Raw genomic sequence first — 23,870 nt, 5'->3', positions numbered from 1 at the left:
ACAGATCATTTTCGTACTTGCAGTTTATGAATTCCAATATATCCTAATATAGCACATAACAACAGCATCGAGGAACCACTGACGAACTAAGGCACAGACTTAGTACCTTATTTTTTCCGATCTTTCGTTGTTTAAAGGCTAACTAATAAGAGTTACTTTAGGTAGTAATAGAGTCTTAGTAGTATAGACAACCTCTACCACTGCATTACGTTTTGAAAACTCACTTTGTGTTTCTCCCGAACCAGGGTCGAACTGGACTTTAGGATAATCAGGCAGTGCCTGAAGGGCTCCTCCTACAGGTCAGTCAGTGTATGGGCCAGTTTTGTTCTGCCTCTGGGCCTATTTTGAGATCACCTGTGACCCATTTTACAGCTGATTTCCTGATATAAAAATTCATTGTCTGCAGCAATCTTAATTCATGCAGTCTTCAATATCATACTTATACAGCACGTCTTTACCAGTTCCAAATTGCCCCAATTCTTCAGCTATCTAGTTAACTAATTGGGGACACTTTTATTTTGGTACCCAAGCCTATTTTCTGTCCCAGTCCGATGCTGCTCTTAACATAAATTGCCTACCAGTAAGAAAGATATGTCTCCTACACCTTGTAAACTTTGTCTTAAACAACATTTTCTGTACATTAATTTACACATTTGTATGATACACTGAATCTGTATAATTTGTGTGTGACGTAAAGCTCTGTGGCACCCTACAATGAGATAAGTAGCACTCTAAAAATTTAAATAAAAGACATTAAGCACTAGTTAAATTGTAATTTGGGGTATTACTTATACAGACAAAGGCACCTTAGAAAGTCTTGCATTGCACACATTTCTCTTAAGTACATAGATTGAACAATGTCAAAAACCTACTTCCAAACCTTAGTTTCTCTTAAGAACTTCGGCCCATATTTATACTTTTTTAGCACCGCATTTGCGTCATTTTTGTACGCAAAAGCAGTGCAAACCTACAATATACAATTATATTTTGTTAGTTTGTGTCGCTTTTACGTAAAAAATTACGCAAATGTGGCGCTAAAAAAGTATAGACATGGGCCTTGAAATGATAACAAGATGTGTGTGGGCGCTAAAAAGGATAGAAATGGGCCTTGAAGTGATAACAAGATGTGTGCCTCTGTTTCCATCCAGTGCATTGGCATGTAGGTATTAGGTTTAGGATTGCTTTTAGCCAGTATGATGGGCTGGGTGCACTTTAAAACAGGCCTTTGTTTTGTGGCTAGCTGGAAAACAAAAGGGCATATTTACAGTAGACTTGTTTTCCAACATTTTAGCATCATTTATTTTGAAACTAAAATGGTGCAAAGTTAACTCCATATTTATATTTTGACGCTAGACCCATCTAATGTCAAAATATAGGAGTTTGTGACATTTTTGGGATGCGTGAACCCACCCTGCGTCAATGAGATGCAAGGTAGCAGTTCCGATCCAAAAATTGACACTAAGCCCTCAGCGCCATATTTATCCCCTCGTACAAAAATGAGGCAAGGGTGGGAGGTGGACCCAAATAATGACACTAAGCTTGGTTAACGTCATTATTTAACTCCTGGGTCAGACCAGGCGTTAAGGTACCTGTGGACCCATTTCCATGGCCAAACACCATGAAACTGGCCCACAGGTGCCCACCTCAAGCCCCAGGCACACCCCCACCCGCACCAGAGGGACATCATAGGATGGGGGACCCCATCCCAGGTGAGTAAGGTGAGTATTTATTTTTTTTATTTTTTTTATTTTTTATTAAAGTGCCATTGGGGGCCCTTATTTAGGGCCCCCTGCCTGGCACTGGGTGTAATGGCCATGCCCAGGGGACACTGGTCCCCTGTGCTGGCCATTGGGGTGGATTCCATGACTCCTGTCTTTCCTAAGATAGGAGTCATTTTTGGGTGAGTGTGCATCAGGAAATGACGGTAGGCTGGTTACCAGCATTAATTTTGCCACTAACCAGCCTTCTGTCATTTTTTGTTGCACAACCAACCTCCTTTCCCCATACCGCCACCCCCACCCGGCTAGCGTCTTTTTTTGTGACGCTAGCCCAAGCTTAGCACTGGCTTGCGCCATTCCTTAAATATAGCGCCCGGCTGGCGCTGTAGAATGGTGCAAGCTGGCACTATACTTTTTGATGCAAAACTGCGTTAGCGGAGTTTTGTGTCAAAAAGTATAAATATGGGCCAAAGTCCCCTTTCCACCTGCACTTTGCTGTTTTGAGCGGAAAGCAGACAATATGCAGGGGCTGCTAAATGTGACCTGGTGTCAGCAAATTACACTGGGGCAAATTCCGCATATTTTACTGGGGCCAGCCAGGATCTCGGATCCTGCTCACTAATAGCTGGCAGATCTGGAATCCCACTGGATTCCTCTCATTTCATGCAGTGGTTTGTAACCATCAAGAATAACAGACTCATACATGGAGAGGGTAATTAATGTGTCTACTTCTGTTCATGTCTGTCAGCTTTGTGTTGCCCTGCCCTTTCCCTTCCCACCTGTATCTTGGATCAGACACGCTGGCGAAAGGAATATCATGACGAACACGCTAGAAGGATATATATATTGTACAGGACATAGCATCACTTTTTTTTAAACTGGCCACAAAGTGATAAGAATAAGCCATGAGCTTTGCCCTTTCGTCTAAGAAATGGCCTAATTAAAGAACAATTGAATTCAGCTGATAGTTCAGGACATCTTCTGATTGTGGGGAGCAGAAGAGGGGGTGTAGATTATTTTCACTTTTAAATTGTTTTCCATTACACAGTTGATTGATATTGGAAACTTTCAAAGATAACTGACCAGTTTAAGAGTTTTGTGCACCAATTTTTCTACAAGCACAAAGCAAGCTGAAAGTTATTGAGACAGTAACACTGGGTAGTGGCAAGTGGAAGAAACCCACGGAATGCTGGCTACTCTAAATCACAAAACAAGCAACTCGAACACAAGTAAACAGACAAAGATTGGGTACCTACTAAAGACAAGCGATTCACTGCATCGCCTTCATGGACCCCTCCCACAACTTTCATGCCACCTCTGGGTAAAAGCCTCTGTGATATATTTAGTGAGTTCCAGTCATCCCAGTCCTGTGCTTGATGATTTCAAGATGTTCCTTACCAAGTCCATCATTCTCCAGATCACTTAAAACAATTTTCTGTCCAAATCGAGAGAATCTCCTGTCCCCGCTGAAAGTGCTGAGCAGTGATGGTTCTGTGTTCCCTCTCAGCCCATACAGCCGTGCTTTCCCCGCCTGGGTCAGTCCAACGGAGATGTATGCAAACGTGGAGGTACTGCCTGAAAGAGAAAGAATGGCAGAGGTCAAAATGGCTGAACAAAATCTTTTAAATCTTGTGTAAGCGACAGATTTACTCATCCACAGTTTTGGCCTGCAATATGGCATGTGCTTCAGTGTGAGTTATTCTCAGGTGTATCAAGTAGTAGTTTTAAACTGGTGCGAAATTTTCACTTGGAATTGTTCGGGGCACAGCATGAGCCCATTAGTTATTCATCAGCAGTTTGGAATCAAGAAGTCAAGCAAAAGGGGAATGTACGGATACCTTAAATCTTAATGGTATATCGTGTTCAGTGGGTGTGGAAGGGGCCATGTAGTGGTCCGATACCTGGCGAGGGTTGCAGGTTGCGTGCCAGCACTGTCTGGGCAGTCACACCTACCCACCCCAAAATACAAACTTAACCATCAGAGGTTGCCTCCCATACCTGGAGAAGTGAACAAATGCATGGAGTGCAAAGGTGAAAACCCACCACTTCCCTCATTCTGAATTGTGAGGTCTGTCCGGACTCAGACTCAAACAGTGTTCGAGGATTTGAAACATGTAGACAGCAAGTGCTCTGTTATTCAGTACTTCTTTACTCAATAATTATCAAAGAAATTAATCTACACATTTTCGCGTGCAATCTGGATATCTGGTATTGGCAATATACATCATCTTGGGCTTTGGTAATGTGGACATGGGATGATGGCCTCCCACTGGATAGTGTTTGGAGCTGAACCCAGTAAACAGAGCAAGAAGCCACGGGAACCAAAACAAGCACAACCCATTTAACAGACTTGAATCCCACCCCGTATGATACTTTTTATGCTCTGCAGCATACTGTCAGCCCGAGATAACGTGTCGGCTACGATGTCATTGGAGGATACATAAATAAAATAAGAACAATTCTCGATTTGCGTACAAGACTATTTTGCTTTGAAAAATATGCAACAAAGAAGAACTGAATGTGAGAATACTGGGTTAAGATAATTTTCCCTGTTAGATTTAAGAAATAGGCGGAGAGGCCACTTAGGCAGCACTGTAAAAATTCAGGTTTGACATGACAGAGGACCTCCAAGAAAGTTTTGCCTACATTTCCTCATCTATTTTTGCGAAATTGTGCTTGAGTTCACATCCAGATTATGAGATATGTACAAAGGGGCATATTTATACTCCGTTTGCGCCGGAATTGCGTAGTTTTTTTTAACGCAATTTCAACGCAAAACTAACTCCATATTTATACTTTGGCATTAGACGCGTCTAGCGCCAAAGTCCATGGAGTTAGCGTCATTTTTTAGCGTGGACACCTACTTTGCGTTAATTATATGCAAGGTAGGCGTTCCCGTCTAAAAAATCGACTCCGAGGCATGTGCGTCGGATTTATACTCCCGGGCAAAAATCACGCCCGGGAGTGGGCGGGTCAAAAAAAATGACGTACGGCCGCTTTTGCGCCGTTTTTTAGCGCCTGCAAAAGGCAGGCGTTAAGGGACCTGTGGGCTCTGAAGGAGCCCAGAGGTGCCCTACCATGCCCCCAGGGACACCCCCTGTCACCCTTGCCCACCCCAGGAGGACACCCAAGGCTGGAGGGACCCATCCCAGGGACATTTAGGTAAGTTCAGGTAAGTGTTTTTTTAAAAATTGTTTTGTGGCATTGGGGGGCCTGATTTGTGCCCCCCTACATGCCACTATGCCCAATGACCATGCCCAGGGGACAGAAGTCCCCTGGGAATGGCCATTGGGCAAGGGGGCATGACTCCTGTCTTTGCTAAGACAGGAGTCATTTCTATGGGGGTTGGGAGTGAAAATAAATGGCGCAAATCGGGTTGAGGCGAAAAAATTGCCTCAACCTGACTTGCCCCATTTCTTGACGCCCAAGCCCCATATCCCCCTACGCCGGCGCTGCCTGGTGTACGTCGTTTTTTTTAACGCACACCAGACGGCGCCGGCGGCTAACGCCGGCTAACGTCATTCAATAAATACGGCACCCGCATGGCGCTTCAGAATGGCGTTAGCCGGCGCAAATTTTTTTGACGCAAAACTGCGTTGGCGCAGTTTTGCGTCAAAAAGTATAAATATGGGCCAAAATGTCCTCTGACTCACGGTTTTCCCCGCACAAATTCCACCATGTTTTTAAAGGGCAAAGAAACACTCAAATGGAGGGGAAAAACGGTTACAATTTAGGACAGTAAATCTCATTTCTCAAGTTATCCCTCTTTTTGGATTGAAAAAAAGCAGGTGGCAAAAATCGTACCGGGGAAAAACCCAATAGATGATTTTTCCCTGGTCCAATTTACTTATTAAATAAATACAATAAACTCAAAAATGAGCGGTTACTATGTAAGACGTTCCTTTTCACTTTAATTTTCACTAAGTGATAATTTCCTTTTACGGCGAGGTAGTGAAAATAGTGCCAATCCGGTGGCACTTTCATAAGAAGATGTAATAAATAATCTTGTAGCACCATCTAGTGTCAATGCGCAATTACTGCAAGTAAGGGCAAAAAATGTTTTTTTATTTTCTGTTTATGGAAAGCTCTTCAGCTGGTAAAATACCTGGGGCATATTTACAAGCCCCTTGCGTCACCTTAGTGCCACCATAGCGTCATTATTTTGACTCTAAGGCGGTGCTAAGCTGGCTTTTGTACTGCACCATATTTACAAAGTGGTGCAATGCTTGCATTGCGTGCTTTGCGACCCCTTGCACCACAATATGCCTGTAACTGGGGTAATGTATGCTAGGTGGCGGTCCAGCGAAGGGAAATTTACAAAATTTCACTGTGCCATTTTTTCCATAATTTGTACTGCCTACTCAGAGCAGGCATTAAAATGAGACACCCATTATACTCAATGGGCCTCCCTGTGCTTTGCTGCCCTGGCCTCAAACTATTTGACGCTAGTGTAGCAAAGATTCACAATAGCATCAAAAATGTGTTGACGCTATTAGGCTAACGACCGCCATGGTGCCCAATGTTGTAAATATGGCGCAACCATGGTATCGTTAGGTGGCAGCAGGGGGGTGCCAGAAAATTGGCGCATCGCCTATGATAGCCCACTTTCTTGTAACTATGCCCCCTGGAGTGCAAACAAAACCCTCTCACCTTTCCTGCCTAAATGTTCCTTGTATCCCAGATATTATAAATGTGGGATGCCATAACTTAATTCTACAATACCACTTGACTTCATGCTAAAAAGGTAAACATAATTTATAGTTGTATTTATTTTGCACTTTATATCCCTTCCGAATTGCTGACACACTTTGGGGCTAGTTTAACAGCCTCCTAGAGCCTCCTTGTACCACATTAGCATCATTTTTTAAATGCTAATGTGGCCCAACGAGGCCAAAATCACTGCGCCAAATTTTCAAATGCATGCATTGTGCCACTTTGTAACCCTTTGTGCTACATTATGCCTGCAGCAGGCATAATGTATGCAAAGTGGGCGTTCACCCATTAGGAGTGCTGAACAAATGGCGCAAACAAATATTTTCGTCATTTATTTTGGCACTTTTAACACCTGCTCAGAGCAGGCATTAAAAGTAGACACGCCATTGTTTTCAATGGGCTTCAATGGGCTTTGCAGGATTAGCGTCAACATTTTTTATGCTAATACTGCAAAACTCTGAACTAGCGTCAAAAAGTTTGACACAAGTTCCCCTAACTACCACCATGGTGCACCGTATCTTAGATATGACGCACACATGGTGGGATTAGAAAGGCGCTAGGGGGAGCAAGAAATGTGGCGCTACATTAGCTGCACTGCCACCTTTCTTAAATCAGGGCCATTGTGAGGTGAGGAACACGCTACACCATGAGGGCGTGCCTGGTTGGAAGGATGTTCCAGTTACAGTATGACATTTGTGGGACTTGTTTTGGTGTGATGCTTGAATTGCCAGAATTGTTCTTTTATCCGGTCTTGGGACATGGTGCTTAAAGTTTGGTTTTGAGACTGATCAGAGTTTACAGAAATTATTACACCTAAGTATATTTATCACAGTAGTTTTCTATGAGGTGGGGCTCCATTTTGTTATTTATGAAGTAGTTTTAGTGATCCTTGAATAGTGGTTGTGTGCTGTTGAATATTTTGCTTGCAGCTGCTTTGTTGAATGTAATGCCCCCTTTTGCGCATATGGTTTGGTTATATTTGAAGGCTTTCAGTTTGTGTCGGTCTTACACCAGGTGCTGGAGTTGTCTTTGACTCCATATTAGTCTATGAATTTCCATCCGTTGAGACTCCTGGGTACACTGAGTGCTCTGTTCTTGATGCAGAGCTAAGTGGGTAATTATGGTCTCAGTACCATGGGGCAGATTTAAGGAAAGTGGCGCTGCACTGAGTGCAGCGCCACTTTCCTTCCGCCCCTTAGCACCTCCCTACCGCCACCATATGTGCACCATATTTAAAATACACCACACCGTGGCACAGGGTAGGGGGCAATAGCATCAATTTTTATAACGCTATTGATGTACTCTACAGGAGTAGTGCCAAAGGTTTGGCGCTACTCCAGCAGAGTACATAGGGGCCCATTGTAAACAATGATGTGCCCCCTTTTAACGTCTGAGCTGAGCAAGCATTAAAAGTGCCAAACAAAATGAGACAAGGAAATCTGTTAGATTTCCTTGCACCATTTATTCGCCCTCTCTAACAGGGGAACGCCCCCTTTGCATACATTATGCCTGGCGCACGCATAATGTAGCACAAAGGGTTACAAAGTGGTGCAATGCATGCATTGCGCCACTTTGTGAATATGGCAAGGGGATTTGGGCCATCTAACGGAACATTAGCATTAAAAAAATGACACCAATTTGACGGTAGATTGCTCAAAGGGATTTTAAATATGCACCCACGTTTTCTTTCTGAGGACGGAAGCAGACACTTCTGTAAACTCCACACAGTCCAATCTTGTGATGTAGGCATACCAAAGAACACCAAAGACTAACCACCATATCAGCCTGCTCACAGATCAACACTCAGTACTCCTATCAATATGGCACAATCGAAAGACAAGGCGACCAAAGAAACCTAAGAACAAAAAGTAGGCCAAGAAAGATCCAAACATGATTCCTCGATACCAGACACTTCCATGGAAGGAAAACTCGATTTTTCGAACAATATGGAATTAATACTTCAATGACTCACCTCACTATTTGACCAAACTTAAAGCAAAAAAAACAACATAGACATCCTACAGGCATAAATGATGGGCCTAAGAAATGACATGAAAACTTTGTCGAACACGAAGAAACTCAATCGTGAATCTGCAGAGGTAAGGGCGAACAGAAATGCCAGAAGAAAACCTCTAACTAATTATCCAACAAGGCGGATACTCCGGAAAAAGAAAAGTGTGATTGTGGGAAAAGAGTGAAAGATAGAGCAAAGGCTGACCACCAGATTTTAAATAGTTTTAGAGTGTCCAATCTTGAAACTTGTGGGTGAGACCAGATGGGTACCTCCAAGAATGGATTCTAATAACGTGTTCCAGGATGCCAGCCTTTCGAATTATAGTCAGGATTTATAATATTTTGCAGCACCAGTCGAAATGACAGGTGGCAGATCTCTCTGTTGATTGGAATCATGACCTCTCGGTATTGTGTTGATTGTTTTAGTGACGTGATGGTGGTTGTCTGAATATATACATGTCCTGTGGCTTTCCTGATTACAGGCTGCCCTGGTAATATTGTTTCTGCAGGTCCAATCTGATGTAAGAGATAGATTCGAGTGTGCTCTTGACTCAGGCTACCTAAACATGTTGCTTAAGGAGGAAATGTTGCTTCTCTATTCATTGGCACAAAAAAACTGCATGAAACCAGAGGAATATATTTCTTAAACTCTGCAAGGTCACATCTGTTTGGAAAAGCGTTAAAAAATTGGTAATAATTTTTATTGTCAATAACACAATTTATTTGTTCCAGGAAAGCACAAATAGACTTTTCATGGACATTGCTTTTTTATATCATCCACAAAGTATTAAAATGAATTTATATTTAGTAATTCAACTGACTTCCATTTTGGTTAGATTAAAGCACTTCATGGATCTGCATATAACCATGCCTCTTCTTACCCTTCACGTATAGTTCCATATGGGTTGGGTAGAACCCTATCTAAGTATTTTTTTGTTATTATTGCCACTCCGTGTATTGTAAGTTCTAAGAAGTTTTTTTCTATGCTCCCTTCATATTTACTCCTTTGGGGTAAACACCTCAGGGGCTACAAGGATTCACTTAGGGTGATACGGCACTTCCGTTGGGGTAGATGGCGCTCCTTTGCTTAGTTTTCACTTGGGGTGATGTTTTTGGCAGCTTTCAAATCAGATAAAGTGTTCTAAGAAGTGTGTTCTCTCTGATGCACTCTCTGAAGTGGTTTAGACCGTAAAATGGGCAAACTCAACTCAAAAGCAAGTCATTTGAATTTGCTGCAGTCACAACTCAGATCAATAGACTTTCCGTAAGTCAAACAAGTAAGACTAAAACGAATTAACACTAATTCTAGTTGAACTAACTTCTATCTACAGTTCTCTCTTCTGACCAATAACAATTTCAGGCTAGTGCCCTTTCTGACTGTGAGGTCAGTCTGTCTCAATTTGAGTTTGAATAATGGTTGCCACGCACCTGAGAGACAATCTCTGTAGTGAGAGAATGCAATCCGTCATGTCCTGTTGCGTGTGGCATACCTTTTAGAAACATTTAATAACATTAAGGCCCATATTTATACTTTTTTAGCTCTGCATTTGCGTAATTCTTTTATGCATAAACATCTCAAATCTACAAAATACAATTGTATTTTGTACGTTTGAATCCCTTTTGCGTCAAAAATCGGCGCAAATGTGGCACTAAAAAAGTATAAATATGGGCCTAAATGTGTCATTGGCCTTGATGTGTGTGAACTTGGTCATTGTTTTTTCACTGAATAAATTGGAGAGTGCAACGGAAAGGTAGGTATAAGACCAAGGCTTTCAGTAACATTTGCTTCCTGTCCTCCTTTTTGATAACAGAGGCTCTACATGCTAAATTGTTACTGATTTTTGCTGCTCCGGTCGTAGAAGTCAGATAATTTTTTTTCCATTCTCTGGAGCATTTCACAGCAGTTATAAATCTGTTTGGAATTTGACCTAGTGGCTGTTCGTTGCTGGCAGAATTAAAACAAGCAATTGCAATGCAATAGGTCTCGCATTTGCGAGTTAGAGCTATTGGCGTTGTAAATTACAATGTATTTTACCCATGTATTTTGGTTTGGAGTGGATGTATGTGGTGTAGAGAGGAATTATGGGTTGGATTGTAATTGTTAGTTGTGGAATTGTATGGTATATAGTGGATTTGTGTAGGGGAATTTTGTGGTATGGTGAACAGATAGGGGTGATGCTGCACAGAATAGAAATGAAGATAGAGAGGGATAGCTAGCTTGTGGGATGGTTTTGAGTGGTATTATGTGGCATGGTGTGGAGTAGTATTATATGGTGTGGAATTATGTGGCATGTTGTGAAGGCAACACAATTACTTTTGTTCTGCACACATGTAGATGCCTCCAAGTACCAGCAAATAATTACTGGAAAACAGGGATGCTTAAGTACTTCCAGGTAGAATGCGAGAATACGATATGAATCTGTGTTTTAAATTTGTGTTTAAATACATGGGCCCATACTTATACTTTTTTAGCGCTGCATTTGCGTTGTTTTTTTATGCAAAATCGTCACTAACTTACAAAATACAATTGTATTTTGTAAGTTTGCGTTGCTTTTGCATCAAAAAATTACGCAAATGTGTCGCTAAAAAAGTATAACTATGGGCTATAGTACTTTGAAATGAAGAGACTTTAGCATGAGATTTTTAAATTTGTGTTTAAATGTTTAGGCCCATATTTATACTTTTTGACGCACAACTGCGCCAACGCAGTTGTGCGTCAAAAATTGTACCGCCGGCTAACGCCATTCCAAAGCGCCATGCAGGCGCCTTATTTATTGAATTACGTTAGCCGGCGCTGCGGTCTGGTGTGCGTAAAAAAAAATGACTCACACCAGGCAGTGCCGGCGTAGGGGAAAATGGAGGTCGGGCGTCAAAAAATGGGGCAAGTCAGGTCTGAGGTAAAATTCAGGCCTCAACCCGATTTGCGCCATTTTTCTTGACGCCCAACCTCCATTGACATGACTCCTGTCTTAGCAAAGACAGGAGTCATGCCCCCTTGCCCAATGACCATGCCCAGGGGACTTATGTCCCCTGGGCATGGCCATTGGGCATAGTGGTATGTAGGGGGGCCCAAATCAGGCCCCCCTATGCCACCAAAAAAAAAAGAAAAAAAATACTTACCCCAACTTACCTCAACTTCCCTGGGATGGGTCCCTCCATCCTTGGGTGTCCTCCTGGGGTGGGCAAGGGTGGCAGAGGGTGTCCCTGGGGGCATGGGAGGGCACCTCTGGGCTCCTTCTGAGCCCACAGGTCCCTTAAAGCCTGCCCTGACCCAGGCGTTAAAAAACGGCGCCCATCAGGCTGGGCGCCGTTTTTTAAGGCCTGCCCCCTCCTGTGCGTCAAAATGACGTCAGAGTATAAATATGGGGCACAGGCCTTAAAGTCATTTTTTGGAAGGGAACGCCTACCTTGCATATAATTAACGCGAGGCTGGTTCCCCCTTCCAAAAAATGACGCACATGGTGGAACTTTGACGCCCGCGGGGTCGGACGTCAAAGTATAAATGTGGGGTAGGGTTTGCGCCGATTGTGCGTCAAAAATTTTGACGCACATTCCCGCGCAAACAGAGTATAAATATGCCCCTTAGTACTTTGAGCTAGAGACTTTAGCTTTTAAACCTTGCTCTTATGCAGATCTCCAGATCAGTTTTAAAAAGTCCCTTTTAACTATTTACTTGGAGCTGTGAAGTCCCTCCACTAATGGTCAACATCAAATCTTTAAGTGTCCGAGGCTACCAAGTGGTGACGTCACGCAGCAGGTCATCAGAGTCATCTGCAGAAAATGGATTTTCATAATAGCAGCGACCACAAAGGCAGCCTAATGGGCATGAATCATTCTGTTACCTGAAGCCTTGGGAACTAAGAAGGTTTTCCACATTTAAGAGGCATTTCCTGCTCTTCAGTGTAAAAAAACAGAAAAGAACTGTATAACTCTCGCTTTCCCTTTCAGTAATGTGTTGATGCACCAAAGCATATCAAAAGGACCGAATATTCTTTCACAAAAACGCGTATTTTTTGTTAGACTGATGGTTTGTTGCAGGCACAGCATATTACAAAGATTCGTCTTTTTACATTGAAATGGACACATTTTCCACGCAGTGCACACAAAAGAGATATGAAATAGTTGTATCTGTTTGCAATATTTTTTTACATCATATTTATAACACTGGCTCCGAAGACCACACCCTATATCTATGAGTAATCATTTGCACGGCCAATCCAATAAACACCTTAGCAGACAAAGGGTCTCGCTTGAATCCTTTCCTGAAGCCGCTAGAGAAAGATTTTCTCTCACGGTTGCACCAGGGACATTTCCACAATTCAGTCCAGAACACAGGTCGTCTTCGAAACCCATGTGATCTGCATTTGGCTGCGTGAAATGTTAGCAGAGATAGGTCCCCCGTTCGCAACAAGAGACAAGAAATACCATGACATCTTCTGTGCCAGTTACAGAGGTGTGGAGTCGGGTGAGAAGCTTACAATCCACACATGCTTTGATTTGTAAGAAGGCTTCTTTCAGACATTAATACGTTTTTGCTTCACCCTCTGTCCCCAACAAAACTCCAGTGCAGTGGAGATGGGAATGGGAATGTGATCGGGAATGACACAATATTGTGCACAGAGCATGGGCCACAGCCTGCAGTATGGCGGTTAAAGAAATATTCTTATTTTATTGGTACTCTATGCTGGACGGGTGGCTAGATGGAAACCAAATGGGGTCCCTACATGCTGGAGAGGCTGTGGGCAGATTGGTACATTAACCCACTTACTCAGGCACTGTTGTAAAATTCCGCATTTCTGGACAGAAGTCCTGACCTACGTTGACAGAATGTATGATACTAGCTTGCCTCACTCTCCTAGCTGCATCCTGTTGGGCCTCCCAAATGCTCTGACGGATATTTTGAAATCTTCACGAGGTCGTGCTACAACGTTAGCTCAGGGCTGCCGAACAGCTCCTATTAACCCGAGGGGACACAGATACAGTACCGACACACATGGATTGGGTTTATGAACTGTGGGGACTCCTGGGGATGGAGAAATTAACAGCTGTCGCCGGCCATGCTCTTCTACAGTTCGAAAAATCCTGGGGTGGTTGTATATAGTTCTTATCTGGGGAATCTGAGGAAATCCTACCCATCTCCCCGTACAGCATCTTACACGCCAACCGATTCCAGATGACCGACCCCCCAAGCAGGGTGCCCTGGCTGAGTGTCCTCCATCAGGGTAGTGCCTCCTCCTTCTGTACAAGGGCTAGTAGAGCTTTCCTTTCCTTCCTACCCCACCCCACATTCCCTCCCAGTTTTTTATTGTACTGCTTGGAATGAAGGTTATTTTTCATTCTCTACCGGCCAGTGGATGTAGGTGGGAGTATGTTGTATTAAATGATGGTTAACATAAATAAATCAGAATTACACCAATATAATATTTATATAAGAATAACACATATTAAACTCTAGATTATGAAGCATCAGTATGTGTTCAATCTGGGATATATCACTTGCAGATATAAGAATTTCTCTGACATGTTTCACTTCAGCATAACTCCATGTAGGGATAAAAGGTACCTAGATTTTTTCCATTTCACATTTTTCTTCTGTGGCCCAGGAAGTCTGCCAAGTGCGAATAAACAAATTTCATGGTAACATAACACTGCAGTCCAACAACCTAAGGAACCAAAATTCAATACTTCCATATACTATATTTTTAAAATTACCGAAATCATTCCATTTAGACATTTAAGTCACTATGGTCTCTCAACGTCCATCACAAACGGGAGCATGCCAAATATCTGTTTTGTACTCGGAAGTTTTCACAAATAACAGGGGCTTACCTGCACTGAGGAGGCTCTATCTCCGGTGATAATTTTCTTAAATTGTCATAGCCAAGCTAGATTACAGGCTGCTTTTCAGAGTGCAGTAGCTCCAGCAGTCATACAGGTGTTGCTACTTCTATAATTGTTAAAGGAGCGACACTAGAGTTCATAATATCATACACATGCTCCTTTAACGTGATTTTTTTTCAGCCGATAGCAACCAGTTTTCCACTGGTGGCGAAATGTGCTGTTTTCATTATTTTGTGGCATTCCCGCAATAATTTCACCAGCAACGTTTTCTGGACTCCAAGGTCAGTCTGGTAGTAGCTCAGAGATACATAGGCACTTTCAATTGCAATAATAAACTTCGGGCCCTATAATGGTCTAGTTTATCATAGCTCTTTCTAATACAGGAACAACCAAAGACGTTGTGCTTTTGCAATATTAATTCTTTAACAAACATGATCCATAACATTTTAACTCATTGTGCCGAAACTATTGTAGTCTTTCCTCCACTAAGGGTAAGACAATTTGGACTATTCAATACTAGACGTTCACATAGGGGTTGCTTGTTAGTGTATCCTGCGCATGATCTCCGGCTACAGGGATAAAAAAACGTCCTTTCATCTGGGTAGGCAGAAAATCTATTAATCATCGGACTAGAAATTCATACAATAGTATCACACAAATATGACTGAGTGATTTATGGGGAAACAGTCTTTTCTATGGGAGCGGAACAACGTGCACCATAGCCACGCAAGCGTTACCACGCTTGCCTGAACCACGCATGTGCCCGAACCAAACAAATGTGTGGTTAAGGCAGCATGCATATGCGTGGTTCAGGCACACAGCAGGAACAGCCGAGAGTGAACACAGCAGCGGGGTAAGTGGGGCTGGGGTGGGTTGGGTATGTTTAAGGACAGGGTGGGGTAGGTTTTAAAGTTCAGGGCAGGGGCGGGGGTTGGGCTACTTTATAGGACAGGGTGGGGTCACTTTTAGGGGTCAGGGCGGGGGAGGGGGCTTGGGTAGTTTTTAGAACAGATCAGGGCAGTTTTTAGGACAGGGCAGGGTAGGTTGTGGGGTTCAGGACAGGGACAGGGGATGGGGTAGTTTTTAGTACAGGATGTGGGGAGGTTTTAGGGTTTAGGTGGGGGTTTGGGGTAGTTTTTAGGAGAAGGTGGGGTAGGCTTTAGGGTTCAGGACTGGGGTAGTTTTTAGGACAAGGTGGGGTAGGTTTTAGGGTTTAGGGCAGGGTGGGGTGGGGGTCAGGATAGTTTTTAGGACTGGGCAGGGTAGGTTTTAGGGTTTAGAGCAGGGGGTCGGGGTAGTTTTTAGGATAGGGTGGGGTAGTTTTTAAGACAGGGTAGGTTGTACGGTTTAGAGCAGGGGTCAGGGTACTTTTTAGGACGGGGCTGGTTAGGTTTTAGGGTTCAGGGTGGGGATGAGGGGTTGGGGTAGTTTTTAGGAGAGTGTGGGGTAGTTTTTAGGACAGGGCAGACTAGGTTTTAGGGTTCATGACGGGGGTTAGAGTAGTTTTTAGGACAGGGTTGGGTATTTTTTAGGGTTGGTTTAGGATAGGTTTTAGGATTCAGGGTGGGGGGCGGTGTAGTTTTAGGACAGGGCGGGGTAGATTTTACGATTCAGGGCAGGGGTGGGGGTCAGAGTGTTTTTTAGGACAGGGTGGGTAAGTTTAAGGGCTTAGGGTGGGGGTCGGGGTAGTTTTTATGACAGGGTGGGGTAGTTTTTAGGACAGGATAGGTTGTAGGGTTGAAGGCGGGGGTCATGGTCATTTTTAGGACAGGGTAGGTTTTAGGGTTCATGGTGGAGACAGGTGGTCAGGGTAGTACAACGAAATTTGTAGTAAAAGCATGCATGGCAAATGCGTTTGTGGTAAAGACGTGGTCCTGGTTCCAACCACATTGTTCAGCCATGTGTGGTTCTGCCATGTTTGGTTCTGTCATGCAACCGATTTATGTAGGTGAGTGAATACTGTCTGTGGGTGAGTGATGTGAGTGTGAGCATTTGTGAGGGTGGAGATTTGCCAAGCAAAGTCCACTACAGTGGCAGAATCTCTGACCTACGAGTTTACTGAAATTTGGATTGACTATAGAAGGGTGTGCCGTAAGGTACATGACTGCCGGGGAGTATCTACATGTTGCCATTTTCCTTCTGGCGTTTGTGAGTGGCAAAGTTAGACTGGACATTACTTGTGATTTTGATGACATTATTTAACCATATTGCAGTAGTATTTTTATTTACCTATTATTGTTGTACTTAGCAAAAGTAGTACTCCAGCATACAACAGCAGTGCTTGAGACTTTGATGGCTGTACTTGATCATACATTGGAGGACCCTGGACATATGATACCGGCATCCAGAGCATATGGTGGCTGCACAAAGGCATGTAGCAATTGTACCCCAGCCTGATCATGTTGTATCTCGCAGATGATGGTCGTTCCTTGTATATGAGGTTATGCCAAGCACATGGTGGCAGAACCTACACATGTGAACTGCTGTAAATAGGCCTCCTGGTGCTGCACCAATTCAAATGATGGCAGCAGTGGGGTGTATGGCTAATGATAGTGGTACTAGTCGATATGGCAGTGGCTGGGTTTACGAAGGCTGTATGTGTGCATGAACTGTAGTCAAAAGCCATGTTATATCTGTAGCATCAGAATAGAGTGCAGACACAAGGCATGCACTGTCTAAGCAATTGACATACATGAAACGCAGTTCATTACAAAAGGGAGGAGGCCATATTCGCAGCATTTCAGTGGTTTCAAACAGAATTTACAAAACATTTTTGGTAAAGTTACTATCAACAAGTTTTGGTGAACACCTACCCTCTGTGGGCGCGCCAGTGCCAAGCACGTGAGTAACGGTGCCATCAATGGATAGGATTCCACTTGCAATCGATGACCCCAGTTTACTCTGTTCCTTTTTCAAACACAAGGGCAAATATTAAACTGAGATCAGCTGATCAGCGTTTCGTGCATTTCAACCCCCTAGTCACTCAAAAAAGGTCTTACCTTTTCTCCAGATATGGAAAAATAGGGAGATTTACTTGGTGGCTGATAGCCATACACTTTGCCAAGGCTTTGTTTTTCATCTGGTGAGGAGTCATCCCCATTACTGAAATAAGAAATCACATGTCTTTTTTAAAAGCAAGTTCGTGTATATGTTTCTTTCCAGATTAAGGGTAAACGCAAGGGGAGAAAAAATGACAAAAAGGAAGCACGGTATGCCACCAGCTAAATTTGATTTTGGAACCAAAGCCAGAGGATGCTCAAACATTTTTCATGGGATTGCCCAATTTATATTTTACAAATCAGCCAGTGACACTGCACTGCTAAATTCATATTAGCTCGCAGAATGATGTTAAAACATTGTCCTAAACTAGCATCAGCAGAGGAGAAAGTGGCCGCCGCTGCACCCAGTCTCAGGTCATCAATTAAGACCTCCCAATTAACAGAAAAGGCAGTTTAACCTGGACATGGACATCACAACCATCAAAAGGTCAATTCAATTGAATCTTTTGGAAGAGAGTGCAAACTAATACCAATGTGTGTCATTGACTGGGGGCTTTATTGATGTTTATTTGTTTACAAATCGTAGCATTTCCATCAGACGTCACACTAAACAAACAATGACATTACACAGACCAGTGCTTTCCAAACTTTTTAGAACCATGATCCATTTTTTAGAGTGACAAACTTACACAAACCACCTAGCTACCAGGCAGGCGGTTTTTGAATGTAACTAAAGCATTATGTAGTAGTAAAGTGTCATTTAAAGACTGCACATCTTCCACTGAAATTGCACACAAATGATATAAATGTAGTAATCGGTTTTCAGTGTATATTTGCTATTTGTACATAATCAAGCAAAATATCTTGATTTGGTCTGATCCTATTTAAATCTTTGTTCCAGCACACTTCAGAATTACAAAAAAGGCTTAATTTTTGCTTTCCTTACTGCTGAATGTATACAGTTTATTTCCAGGTATTTATAATTTGTTGAGTGTGACAGAAAAATGAGGTTCCCACAGCCCTTTATTTCACACTTGAGCACTCCAGCAAGATTGCCACATAATTGACTTTGACTTTTCTTGCTCCAACCGCAAAGTGAGATGAGTTTGTAAACACTAGCCCCTATGTCAAAAACGTAAGCAGCAGTTTGGCGACCACTTAGCTTGACATCAGACCTCTGTCTTTAAAACTCAGCAAATGTGATACTGCACAATTTAAGGGCATTTTTATTTATTGCTTGGACATTCATGAGCACCCAAAGATCTCATCTCGTCCCACCAGTGGAACTTGACCCATAGCTTAGGAAACATTGATATAGACCAATGTGACATGGTGATTGACAATAAAACAAAGTGATGGTTTGTGATGGGGTAAATTGAACCAGTAGCATTGATTTCATTGGCAAATACAGAAACATTTAATAGCAGGTCTGTATCTGATGTCTAATAGGGCATAAACATCAAAACATTTTACATATTTACAGTGGTGTAGGACAACTGGTTACTTGTTACTTGTAACTTTTCGTGTGTGACATGATTTTCAAATGCTTTCTTGAAGTTTTGGAGAAAATGATTTGGAGAATCTTTTGTTTCAAGAGAATCCTAGTGTAAAATGCATAGTAGATTAAGGGTAAGGGACTTGGAAATAACGTCCACCGACTCTAATGGGTCTGGGAGATTATAGTTGGTCGACAAAGATCCAGCAGATATGGATGTTTGAGGAGTAGTCAGCGTAGTTGTGGTCACAACTTTAAATTAGAGTTTTAGTAGCTTATATAAGGCCTGTTTTTGGTATCAGCTTGGTCGTGAAATAATGAATAGCAGGCAATAAACTAGTCGCTTGACAAGTATTTTAGCTGTGCTGAACAGGACATGTGGGCAGATCTTCTGTGTTCAGCATTTGAATTTGTGCTTAAATGGTTATGAAAGTATCTGTGACATAGAAGAGTCCATTGTCACACCTGGACTAGACTGCCAAGATCAGGTAAGAAAAGTTGTTCCTTTTCCAACTTTATACTCCTAACTATAGAGGAATGTGAGGAACGTAAAGCCTCCAGCAATCCTGTGGGTACTCCATTAGTTGCATGTCCTGCCCAGTGGATAAAGTCTATTAAAGAAGCTGTAACATCATCAATCACTTAAACGATTAATGAGTCACTAACTTTAGGCATGATCCATTGTGATGTTAAAATGATGCAAATTTGTCCAGTATTAAAAAGCCACTGGTATGCTCTGAATACCCAACACATTTTAATCCTTTCTCACTTCCACCATGCTTTACAAGGCTATTGGAGAAATCAGAAACATCACAATTCCAAACATTAATGGAAAACCATGTTGTTTTTAAAAGAAGCTCACGCTGACTTTAGATCAGGCTTGTGGTCAGAACCAGTAATCAACTGGGCATTATATGCTGTCTGGATGATGGTTGATGATGGTGGCTGAAAAGTGGTGATTCAATTGGATCTCTTGACAGCCTTGACACCATTGATAATGACATCCTATTACAATGTCTTGAGTACCATGCAATATAAGGCACCATCATTTATTGTGTCACAGGAAGAACCCAGACGCTTCAAGTTGGTTCATTCTCTTTTATACCAACATGAATTTGCCAAGTTGTTCTTCATGGCTCGGCTCTCTACTCTTACTTATTAACCTGTATGTGAACTCCCTAACTTTGCTCCTGCGACCGTTTAATGCCAACCTATTTTACATGCTGATGACACACAACTGATTATCAATTTGAAGGATGGAATAGCCAACTCCTTGACAGGTCTGGCACCTTTTTTTGATACACTTTGATGCACTTTGTTTGTGTATGGATTGCAGCTATATTAAATGAAATGCCCCCAAGTCAGAAATAATTCTGATCCATAATAAGATAAATTGATAGTGCTCTCCTTTATGGCTAACCTCAATGGCTAGCTGTGCTGAATTAGCATCCACATTATGGAATCTAGGAATGCTGTTGAGTACTGAATTAAATTTCGAACATCAAGTTTCAGTGGTTTGAAAAACTTGCTTCTCCCAGTTAAATATACTGTGCCACATTTTTCCATGTGTATCCTTTCCTCACAGAAGAACAACATTTATTCAATCCCACACTGATAATGGAAATTCAGCTTTTCTTAGTCTCCTCAAGAAAAGTATTCAGAGAGTATACAAAGTCAAAAACACGCTGACCGGGACAGTGTCTACTTTTACATTTTTTTGTACCACATGATCAACCATATTCACCAGCTTTACTTCGTCCCATTACACGAGAGAATTCTCTTTAAATCAGTCTGTATGATACACAATCATTTTTGACTATGGTTCTAAATACTTAAATGAAACTTTCCAATATATCCATCTCGAAATCTGAGACCGAAATTTCAGCTTCTTTTTTAAATTCTCCATATAAAGTACAAAAATTGGGTAGCGGAGCTTTATAAGTTCAGGTTGCACAAGTCCGGAACAGCCTACCATTCACACTGAACTTTGAGACCACTTTTTTCTGAAATTTGGAGAAGCGTTAAAATCTTGAATTTTTAATGAGATGTCTTGTCTCTCTGTTTAATAATTCTTATATCTACCTGCATACGTAGGAGTTTAAAAAGCACCAAGAGACTCATTGTGTAATTCACATTCAAAACATGACCTACTAAAATTTAGATATGGGCCCACCTAGCCCAGTTTTGCAACATTGAAGTGGTAGAGGTGTTCACAATCTAACAGCTTTTGAGCTTCTCCTCATAAGGGCCCACCGAGGTGTGGGTTCGGCTAAATAGCTGTCATCAGCATGTCTACTGCAGACCTGTTTGCCAGGCACAAAATTCTGTAATAAGAGCAGGCACAAGAGCAAAGGAGATTCCTTAATTTCCATGATGCATGCCTCATGTAAATAAGAGAGCACCTATGTATTTGGTGCTTTAGAAGGATGCACCAGGGTACACATCTCCACAATGCATAATGTATTTTTATACAGCGATCCCACTTTCCATGATAGAGTATTGAGCAGTGCATATTTTCATTTGGCCAAGCTCCCATGCCAATGACTTCCTTCTCTTTCATAGGACTCAATGCAAATGCTGTATGAAATGATGCTATTGTGGTATTGTGGTGGTCTCACGGATATCCTATGCCTGTGCTGCAGGTTTGTAGTGGGGGCTTTTATAGAAACAGAAAGGTTTAGAGCCCTATGGATTCCTGTTGTAAGAAAGTATCATGAGGGACTGTATCACTCTTGTGGTATCACTGTAGCCCATTCCCCAAAGCCAGGGAAGATATCAGTCAGCTGACAATACTGTAACACAATACATGGTACTGCTCTGTCGGCCTGTTTGTGAGATGGTCGGGTAATGCACAGAATCTCATACAGAATAAAAGAAACGTGATTTTGCGCCCAGGATATTGAGACTTTTGCCCAGTATTACTTTAAAGAGAGCAATTGATCTAACTCAGAGAAACAGGATAATTGATTTCCATGTGCTACTTACAGAAGTACATTTGGAGAACTTCTAGAAGCTGTTTGCAGATTTTAATGGCAAATTATCTTAAAAGGTTGTGCATCTATGGGTAGGGGCTGCATTCACAACCGAGACCTCAGGTTTACATTTCCTTTTGTAAATGATGAAACAAATAATACCAGATCATATCTAATTCAACTAGTGTGCATAAGCATGTTAATTTTATATACCTGAGCTTACAATTATAATTGCTCAAACTGATCATTGCATTTTATAGAAAACATTTGAATATACCTCCAGGTTGGACTTCCAATGAACAGTAATGTCTGGTTCTCCAGTTTGTGGCTGTTAAGAGAGTACCCGAACCAGGCATAGTCCTCTTCACCATTTAACATCCACTCAGCTTCCTCTAGTGACAAGCGATCTAAAATATCAAAAAATGAAATTAATTACCTGTAACTATAGATCACTTAGCCTTGTGGTACATGCATCTTGCAGATATTAATAAAGGATACTTTAATCCCTGAATCTATTTCTCAAGCTCACTATCCTGCACTGCATTTAATTACTTGATAGTCTAAGAATGTTGTCTCTTATTCGGCTAATTATTAAACCTAAGCACTTCAGACTTCATGTTTTGTTCACGTTTTGTTAAAGCAATCATGGTTTCTTAAGTGATGCTGCATTCAACCTAAAACCAACTGTATTTTGTTCTTTGTATTCCCCACACAACCGAATAGAAAAAGAGATCTAGTATTTAAAAGTCAGTGTACATTATGGTAGTTAAAAACTCAATCGATCGACTCACTGAAGTACTTAGGGAGTTTTGAATGAATGGTGTATAAATCACAGTGTGCCCAGTATATACCAAGAAATAAAGTCATTAAAGTAAATTGGATAACAACATAAACCAAGTGCGGGAAAAGGTACATGCATATATTCAGGAATGATGAGTTGCTACAACTGTTGTGTCCCTAAGAAGTATGAGTGAAGTCATTGATGATATCAGTGGTTATATGATGTCACCAGTTATGTCAAGTGTGAGGCCATAGAGGTTGCATTGTAGGTTTAGACGTAAAGGTTGTCTAGCTAATTTGTCTGGCACATTTAAAATGTTTTATGGTTAGTGTGGTAAACACAGCCTCTTGACACTTCTTTCAGATACTCCAGTATTTCCAGTGATTACAAACACTTATGTTGATAGACAGCACTGCGCATGTTCATTGAATGATTGTTTTTTGCTTAATGATTCCAAAACAACTGGATTAAAAAAACACAAAAGAAAGATGACTGATTGATGGAATACCCAACATACATGGAAAATGTAGTTTGACTTAAATTTGACATTTTTTTTGTTACTTTTGATGAAAGTCACCTACTGTATTCCAAATCACATTTTATGTAAAAAAGTGACCAGTTTCAGGACCCCTGCTTATTACTAATCTGCACCACACTAAGCATGCTGATGTGCTGAATATTAAAAACCCTTTTTTCCTCTAAACTGCGGGTACATCCTGAACCCCTAAACTGTCATTTATATTCTCCCATCTTCCTTTTGTTGACCTTATTTGAAACTATTTTGTTTTCTTGGCTTGTTCTCTGTTTTTTTGCACTGTTAACTAATACACTGAGGGCCTCATTTACAAGAACTGATGTATCAGCATTGATGCACCAGATTTCTTGTGCCTGCCGCAAATGCCCTAAAGAGGCCATAGATGTGCAGGGGCATATTTATACTCTGTTTGCGCCGGAATTGCGTCGTTATTTTTGACGCAATACCGACGCAAAACTAACTCCATATTTATACTTTGGCGTTAGACGCGTCTAGCGCCAAAGTCCATGGAGTTTGCGTAATTTTTTAGTGTGGACACCTACTTTGCGTTAATGATATGCAAGGTAGGCGTTCCCGTCTAAAAAATTGACTCCGAGGCATGTGCGCCGTATTTACACTCCCGGGCAAAAATCACGCCCGGGAGTGGGCGGGTCAAAAAAAATGACGTCCAGCCGCTTTTGCATCGTTTTTTAGCGCCTGGTCAGGGCAGGCGTTAAGGGACCTGTGGGCTCGGAAGGAGCCCAGAGGTGCCCTTCCATGCCCCCAGGGACCCCCCCCGTCACCCTTGCCCACCCCAGGAGGAC

The 23,870-nt window shown here is 42.0% G+C and overlaps 1 protein-coding gene across 2 annotated transcripts in view; it reads right to left on the bottom strand.

The window, feature by feature from the left end:
- Positions 1-23,870, bottom strand: part of GPLD1 (glycosylphosphatidylinositol specific phospholipase D1) — an 833,365-nt gene that overhangs the window by 76,066 nt on the left and 733,429 nt on the right. For both annotated transcript variants that reach the window (XM_069218887.1, XM_069218885.1), the window contains exons 18-21: positions 22,029-22,158; positions 17,285-17,387; positions 17,099-17,192; positions 3,117-3,293 (exon numbers count right to left, since the gene is read on the bottom strand). In XM_069218887.1, coding sequence (XP_069074988.1) covers positions 3,117-3,293; positions 17,099-17,192; positions 17,285-17,387; positions 22,029-22,158 — 504 coding nt within the window. The remainder of the gene's footprint in view (positions 1-3,116; positions 3,294-17,098; positions 17,193-17,284; positions 17,388-22,028; positions 22,159-23,870) is intronic.

The sequence above is a fragment of the Pleurodeles waltl genome, chromosome 2_2 (assembly GCF_031143425.1).
Source record: "Pleurodeles waltl isolate 20211129_DDA chromosome 2_2, aPleWal1.hap1.20221129, whole genome shotgun sequence".
Lineage (NCBI taxonomy): Eukaryota > Metazoa > Chordata > Amphibia > Caudata > Salamandridae > Pleurodeles > Pleurodeles waltl.
This window is presented reverse-complemented; position numbering and strand designations above follow the sequence as displayed.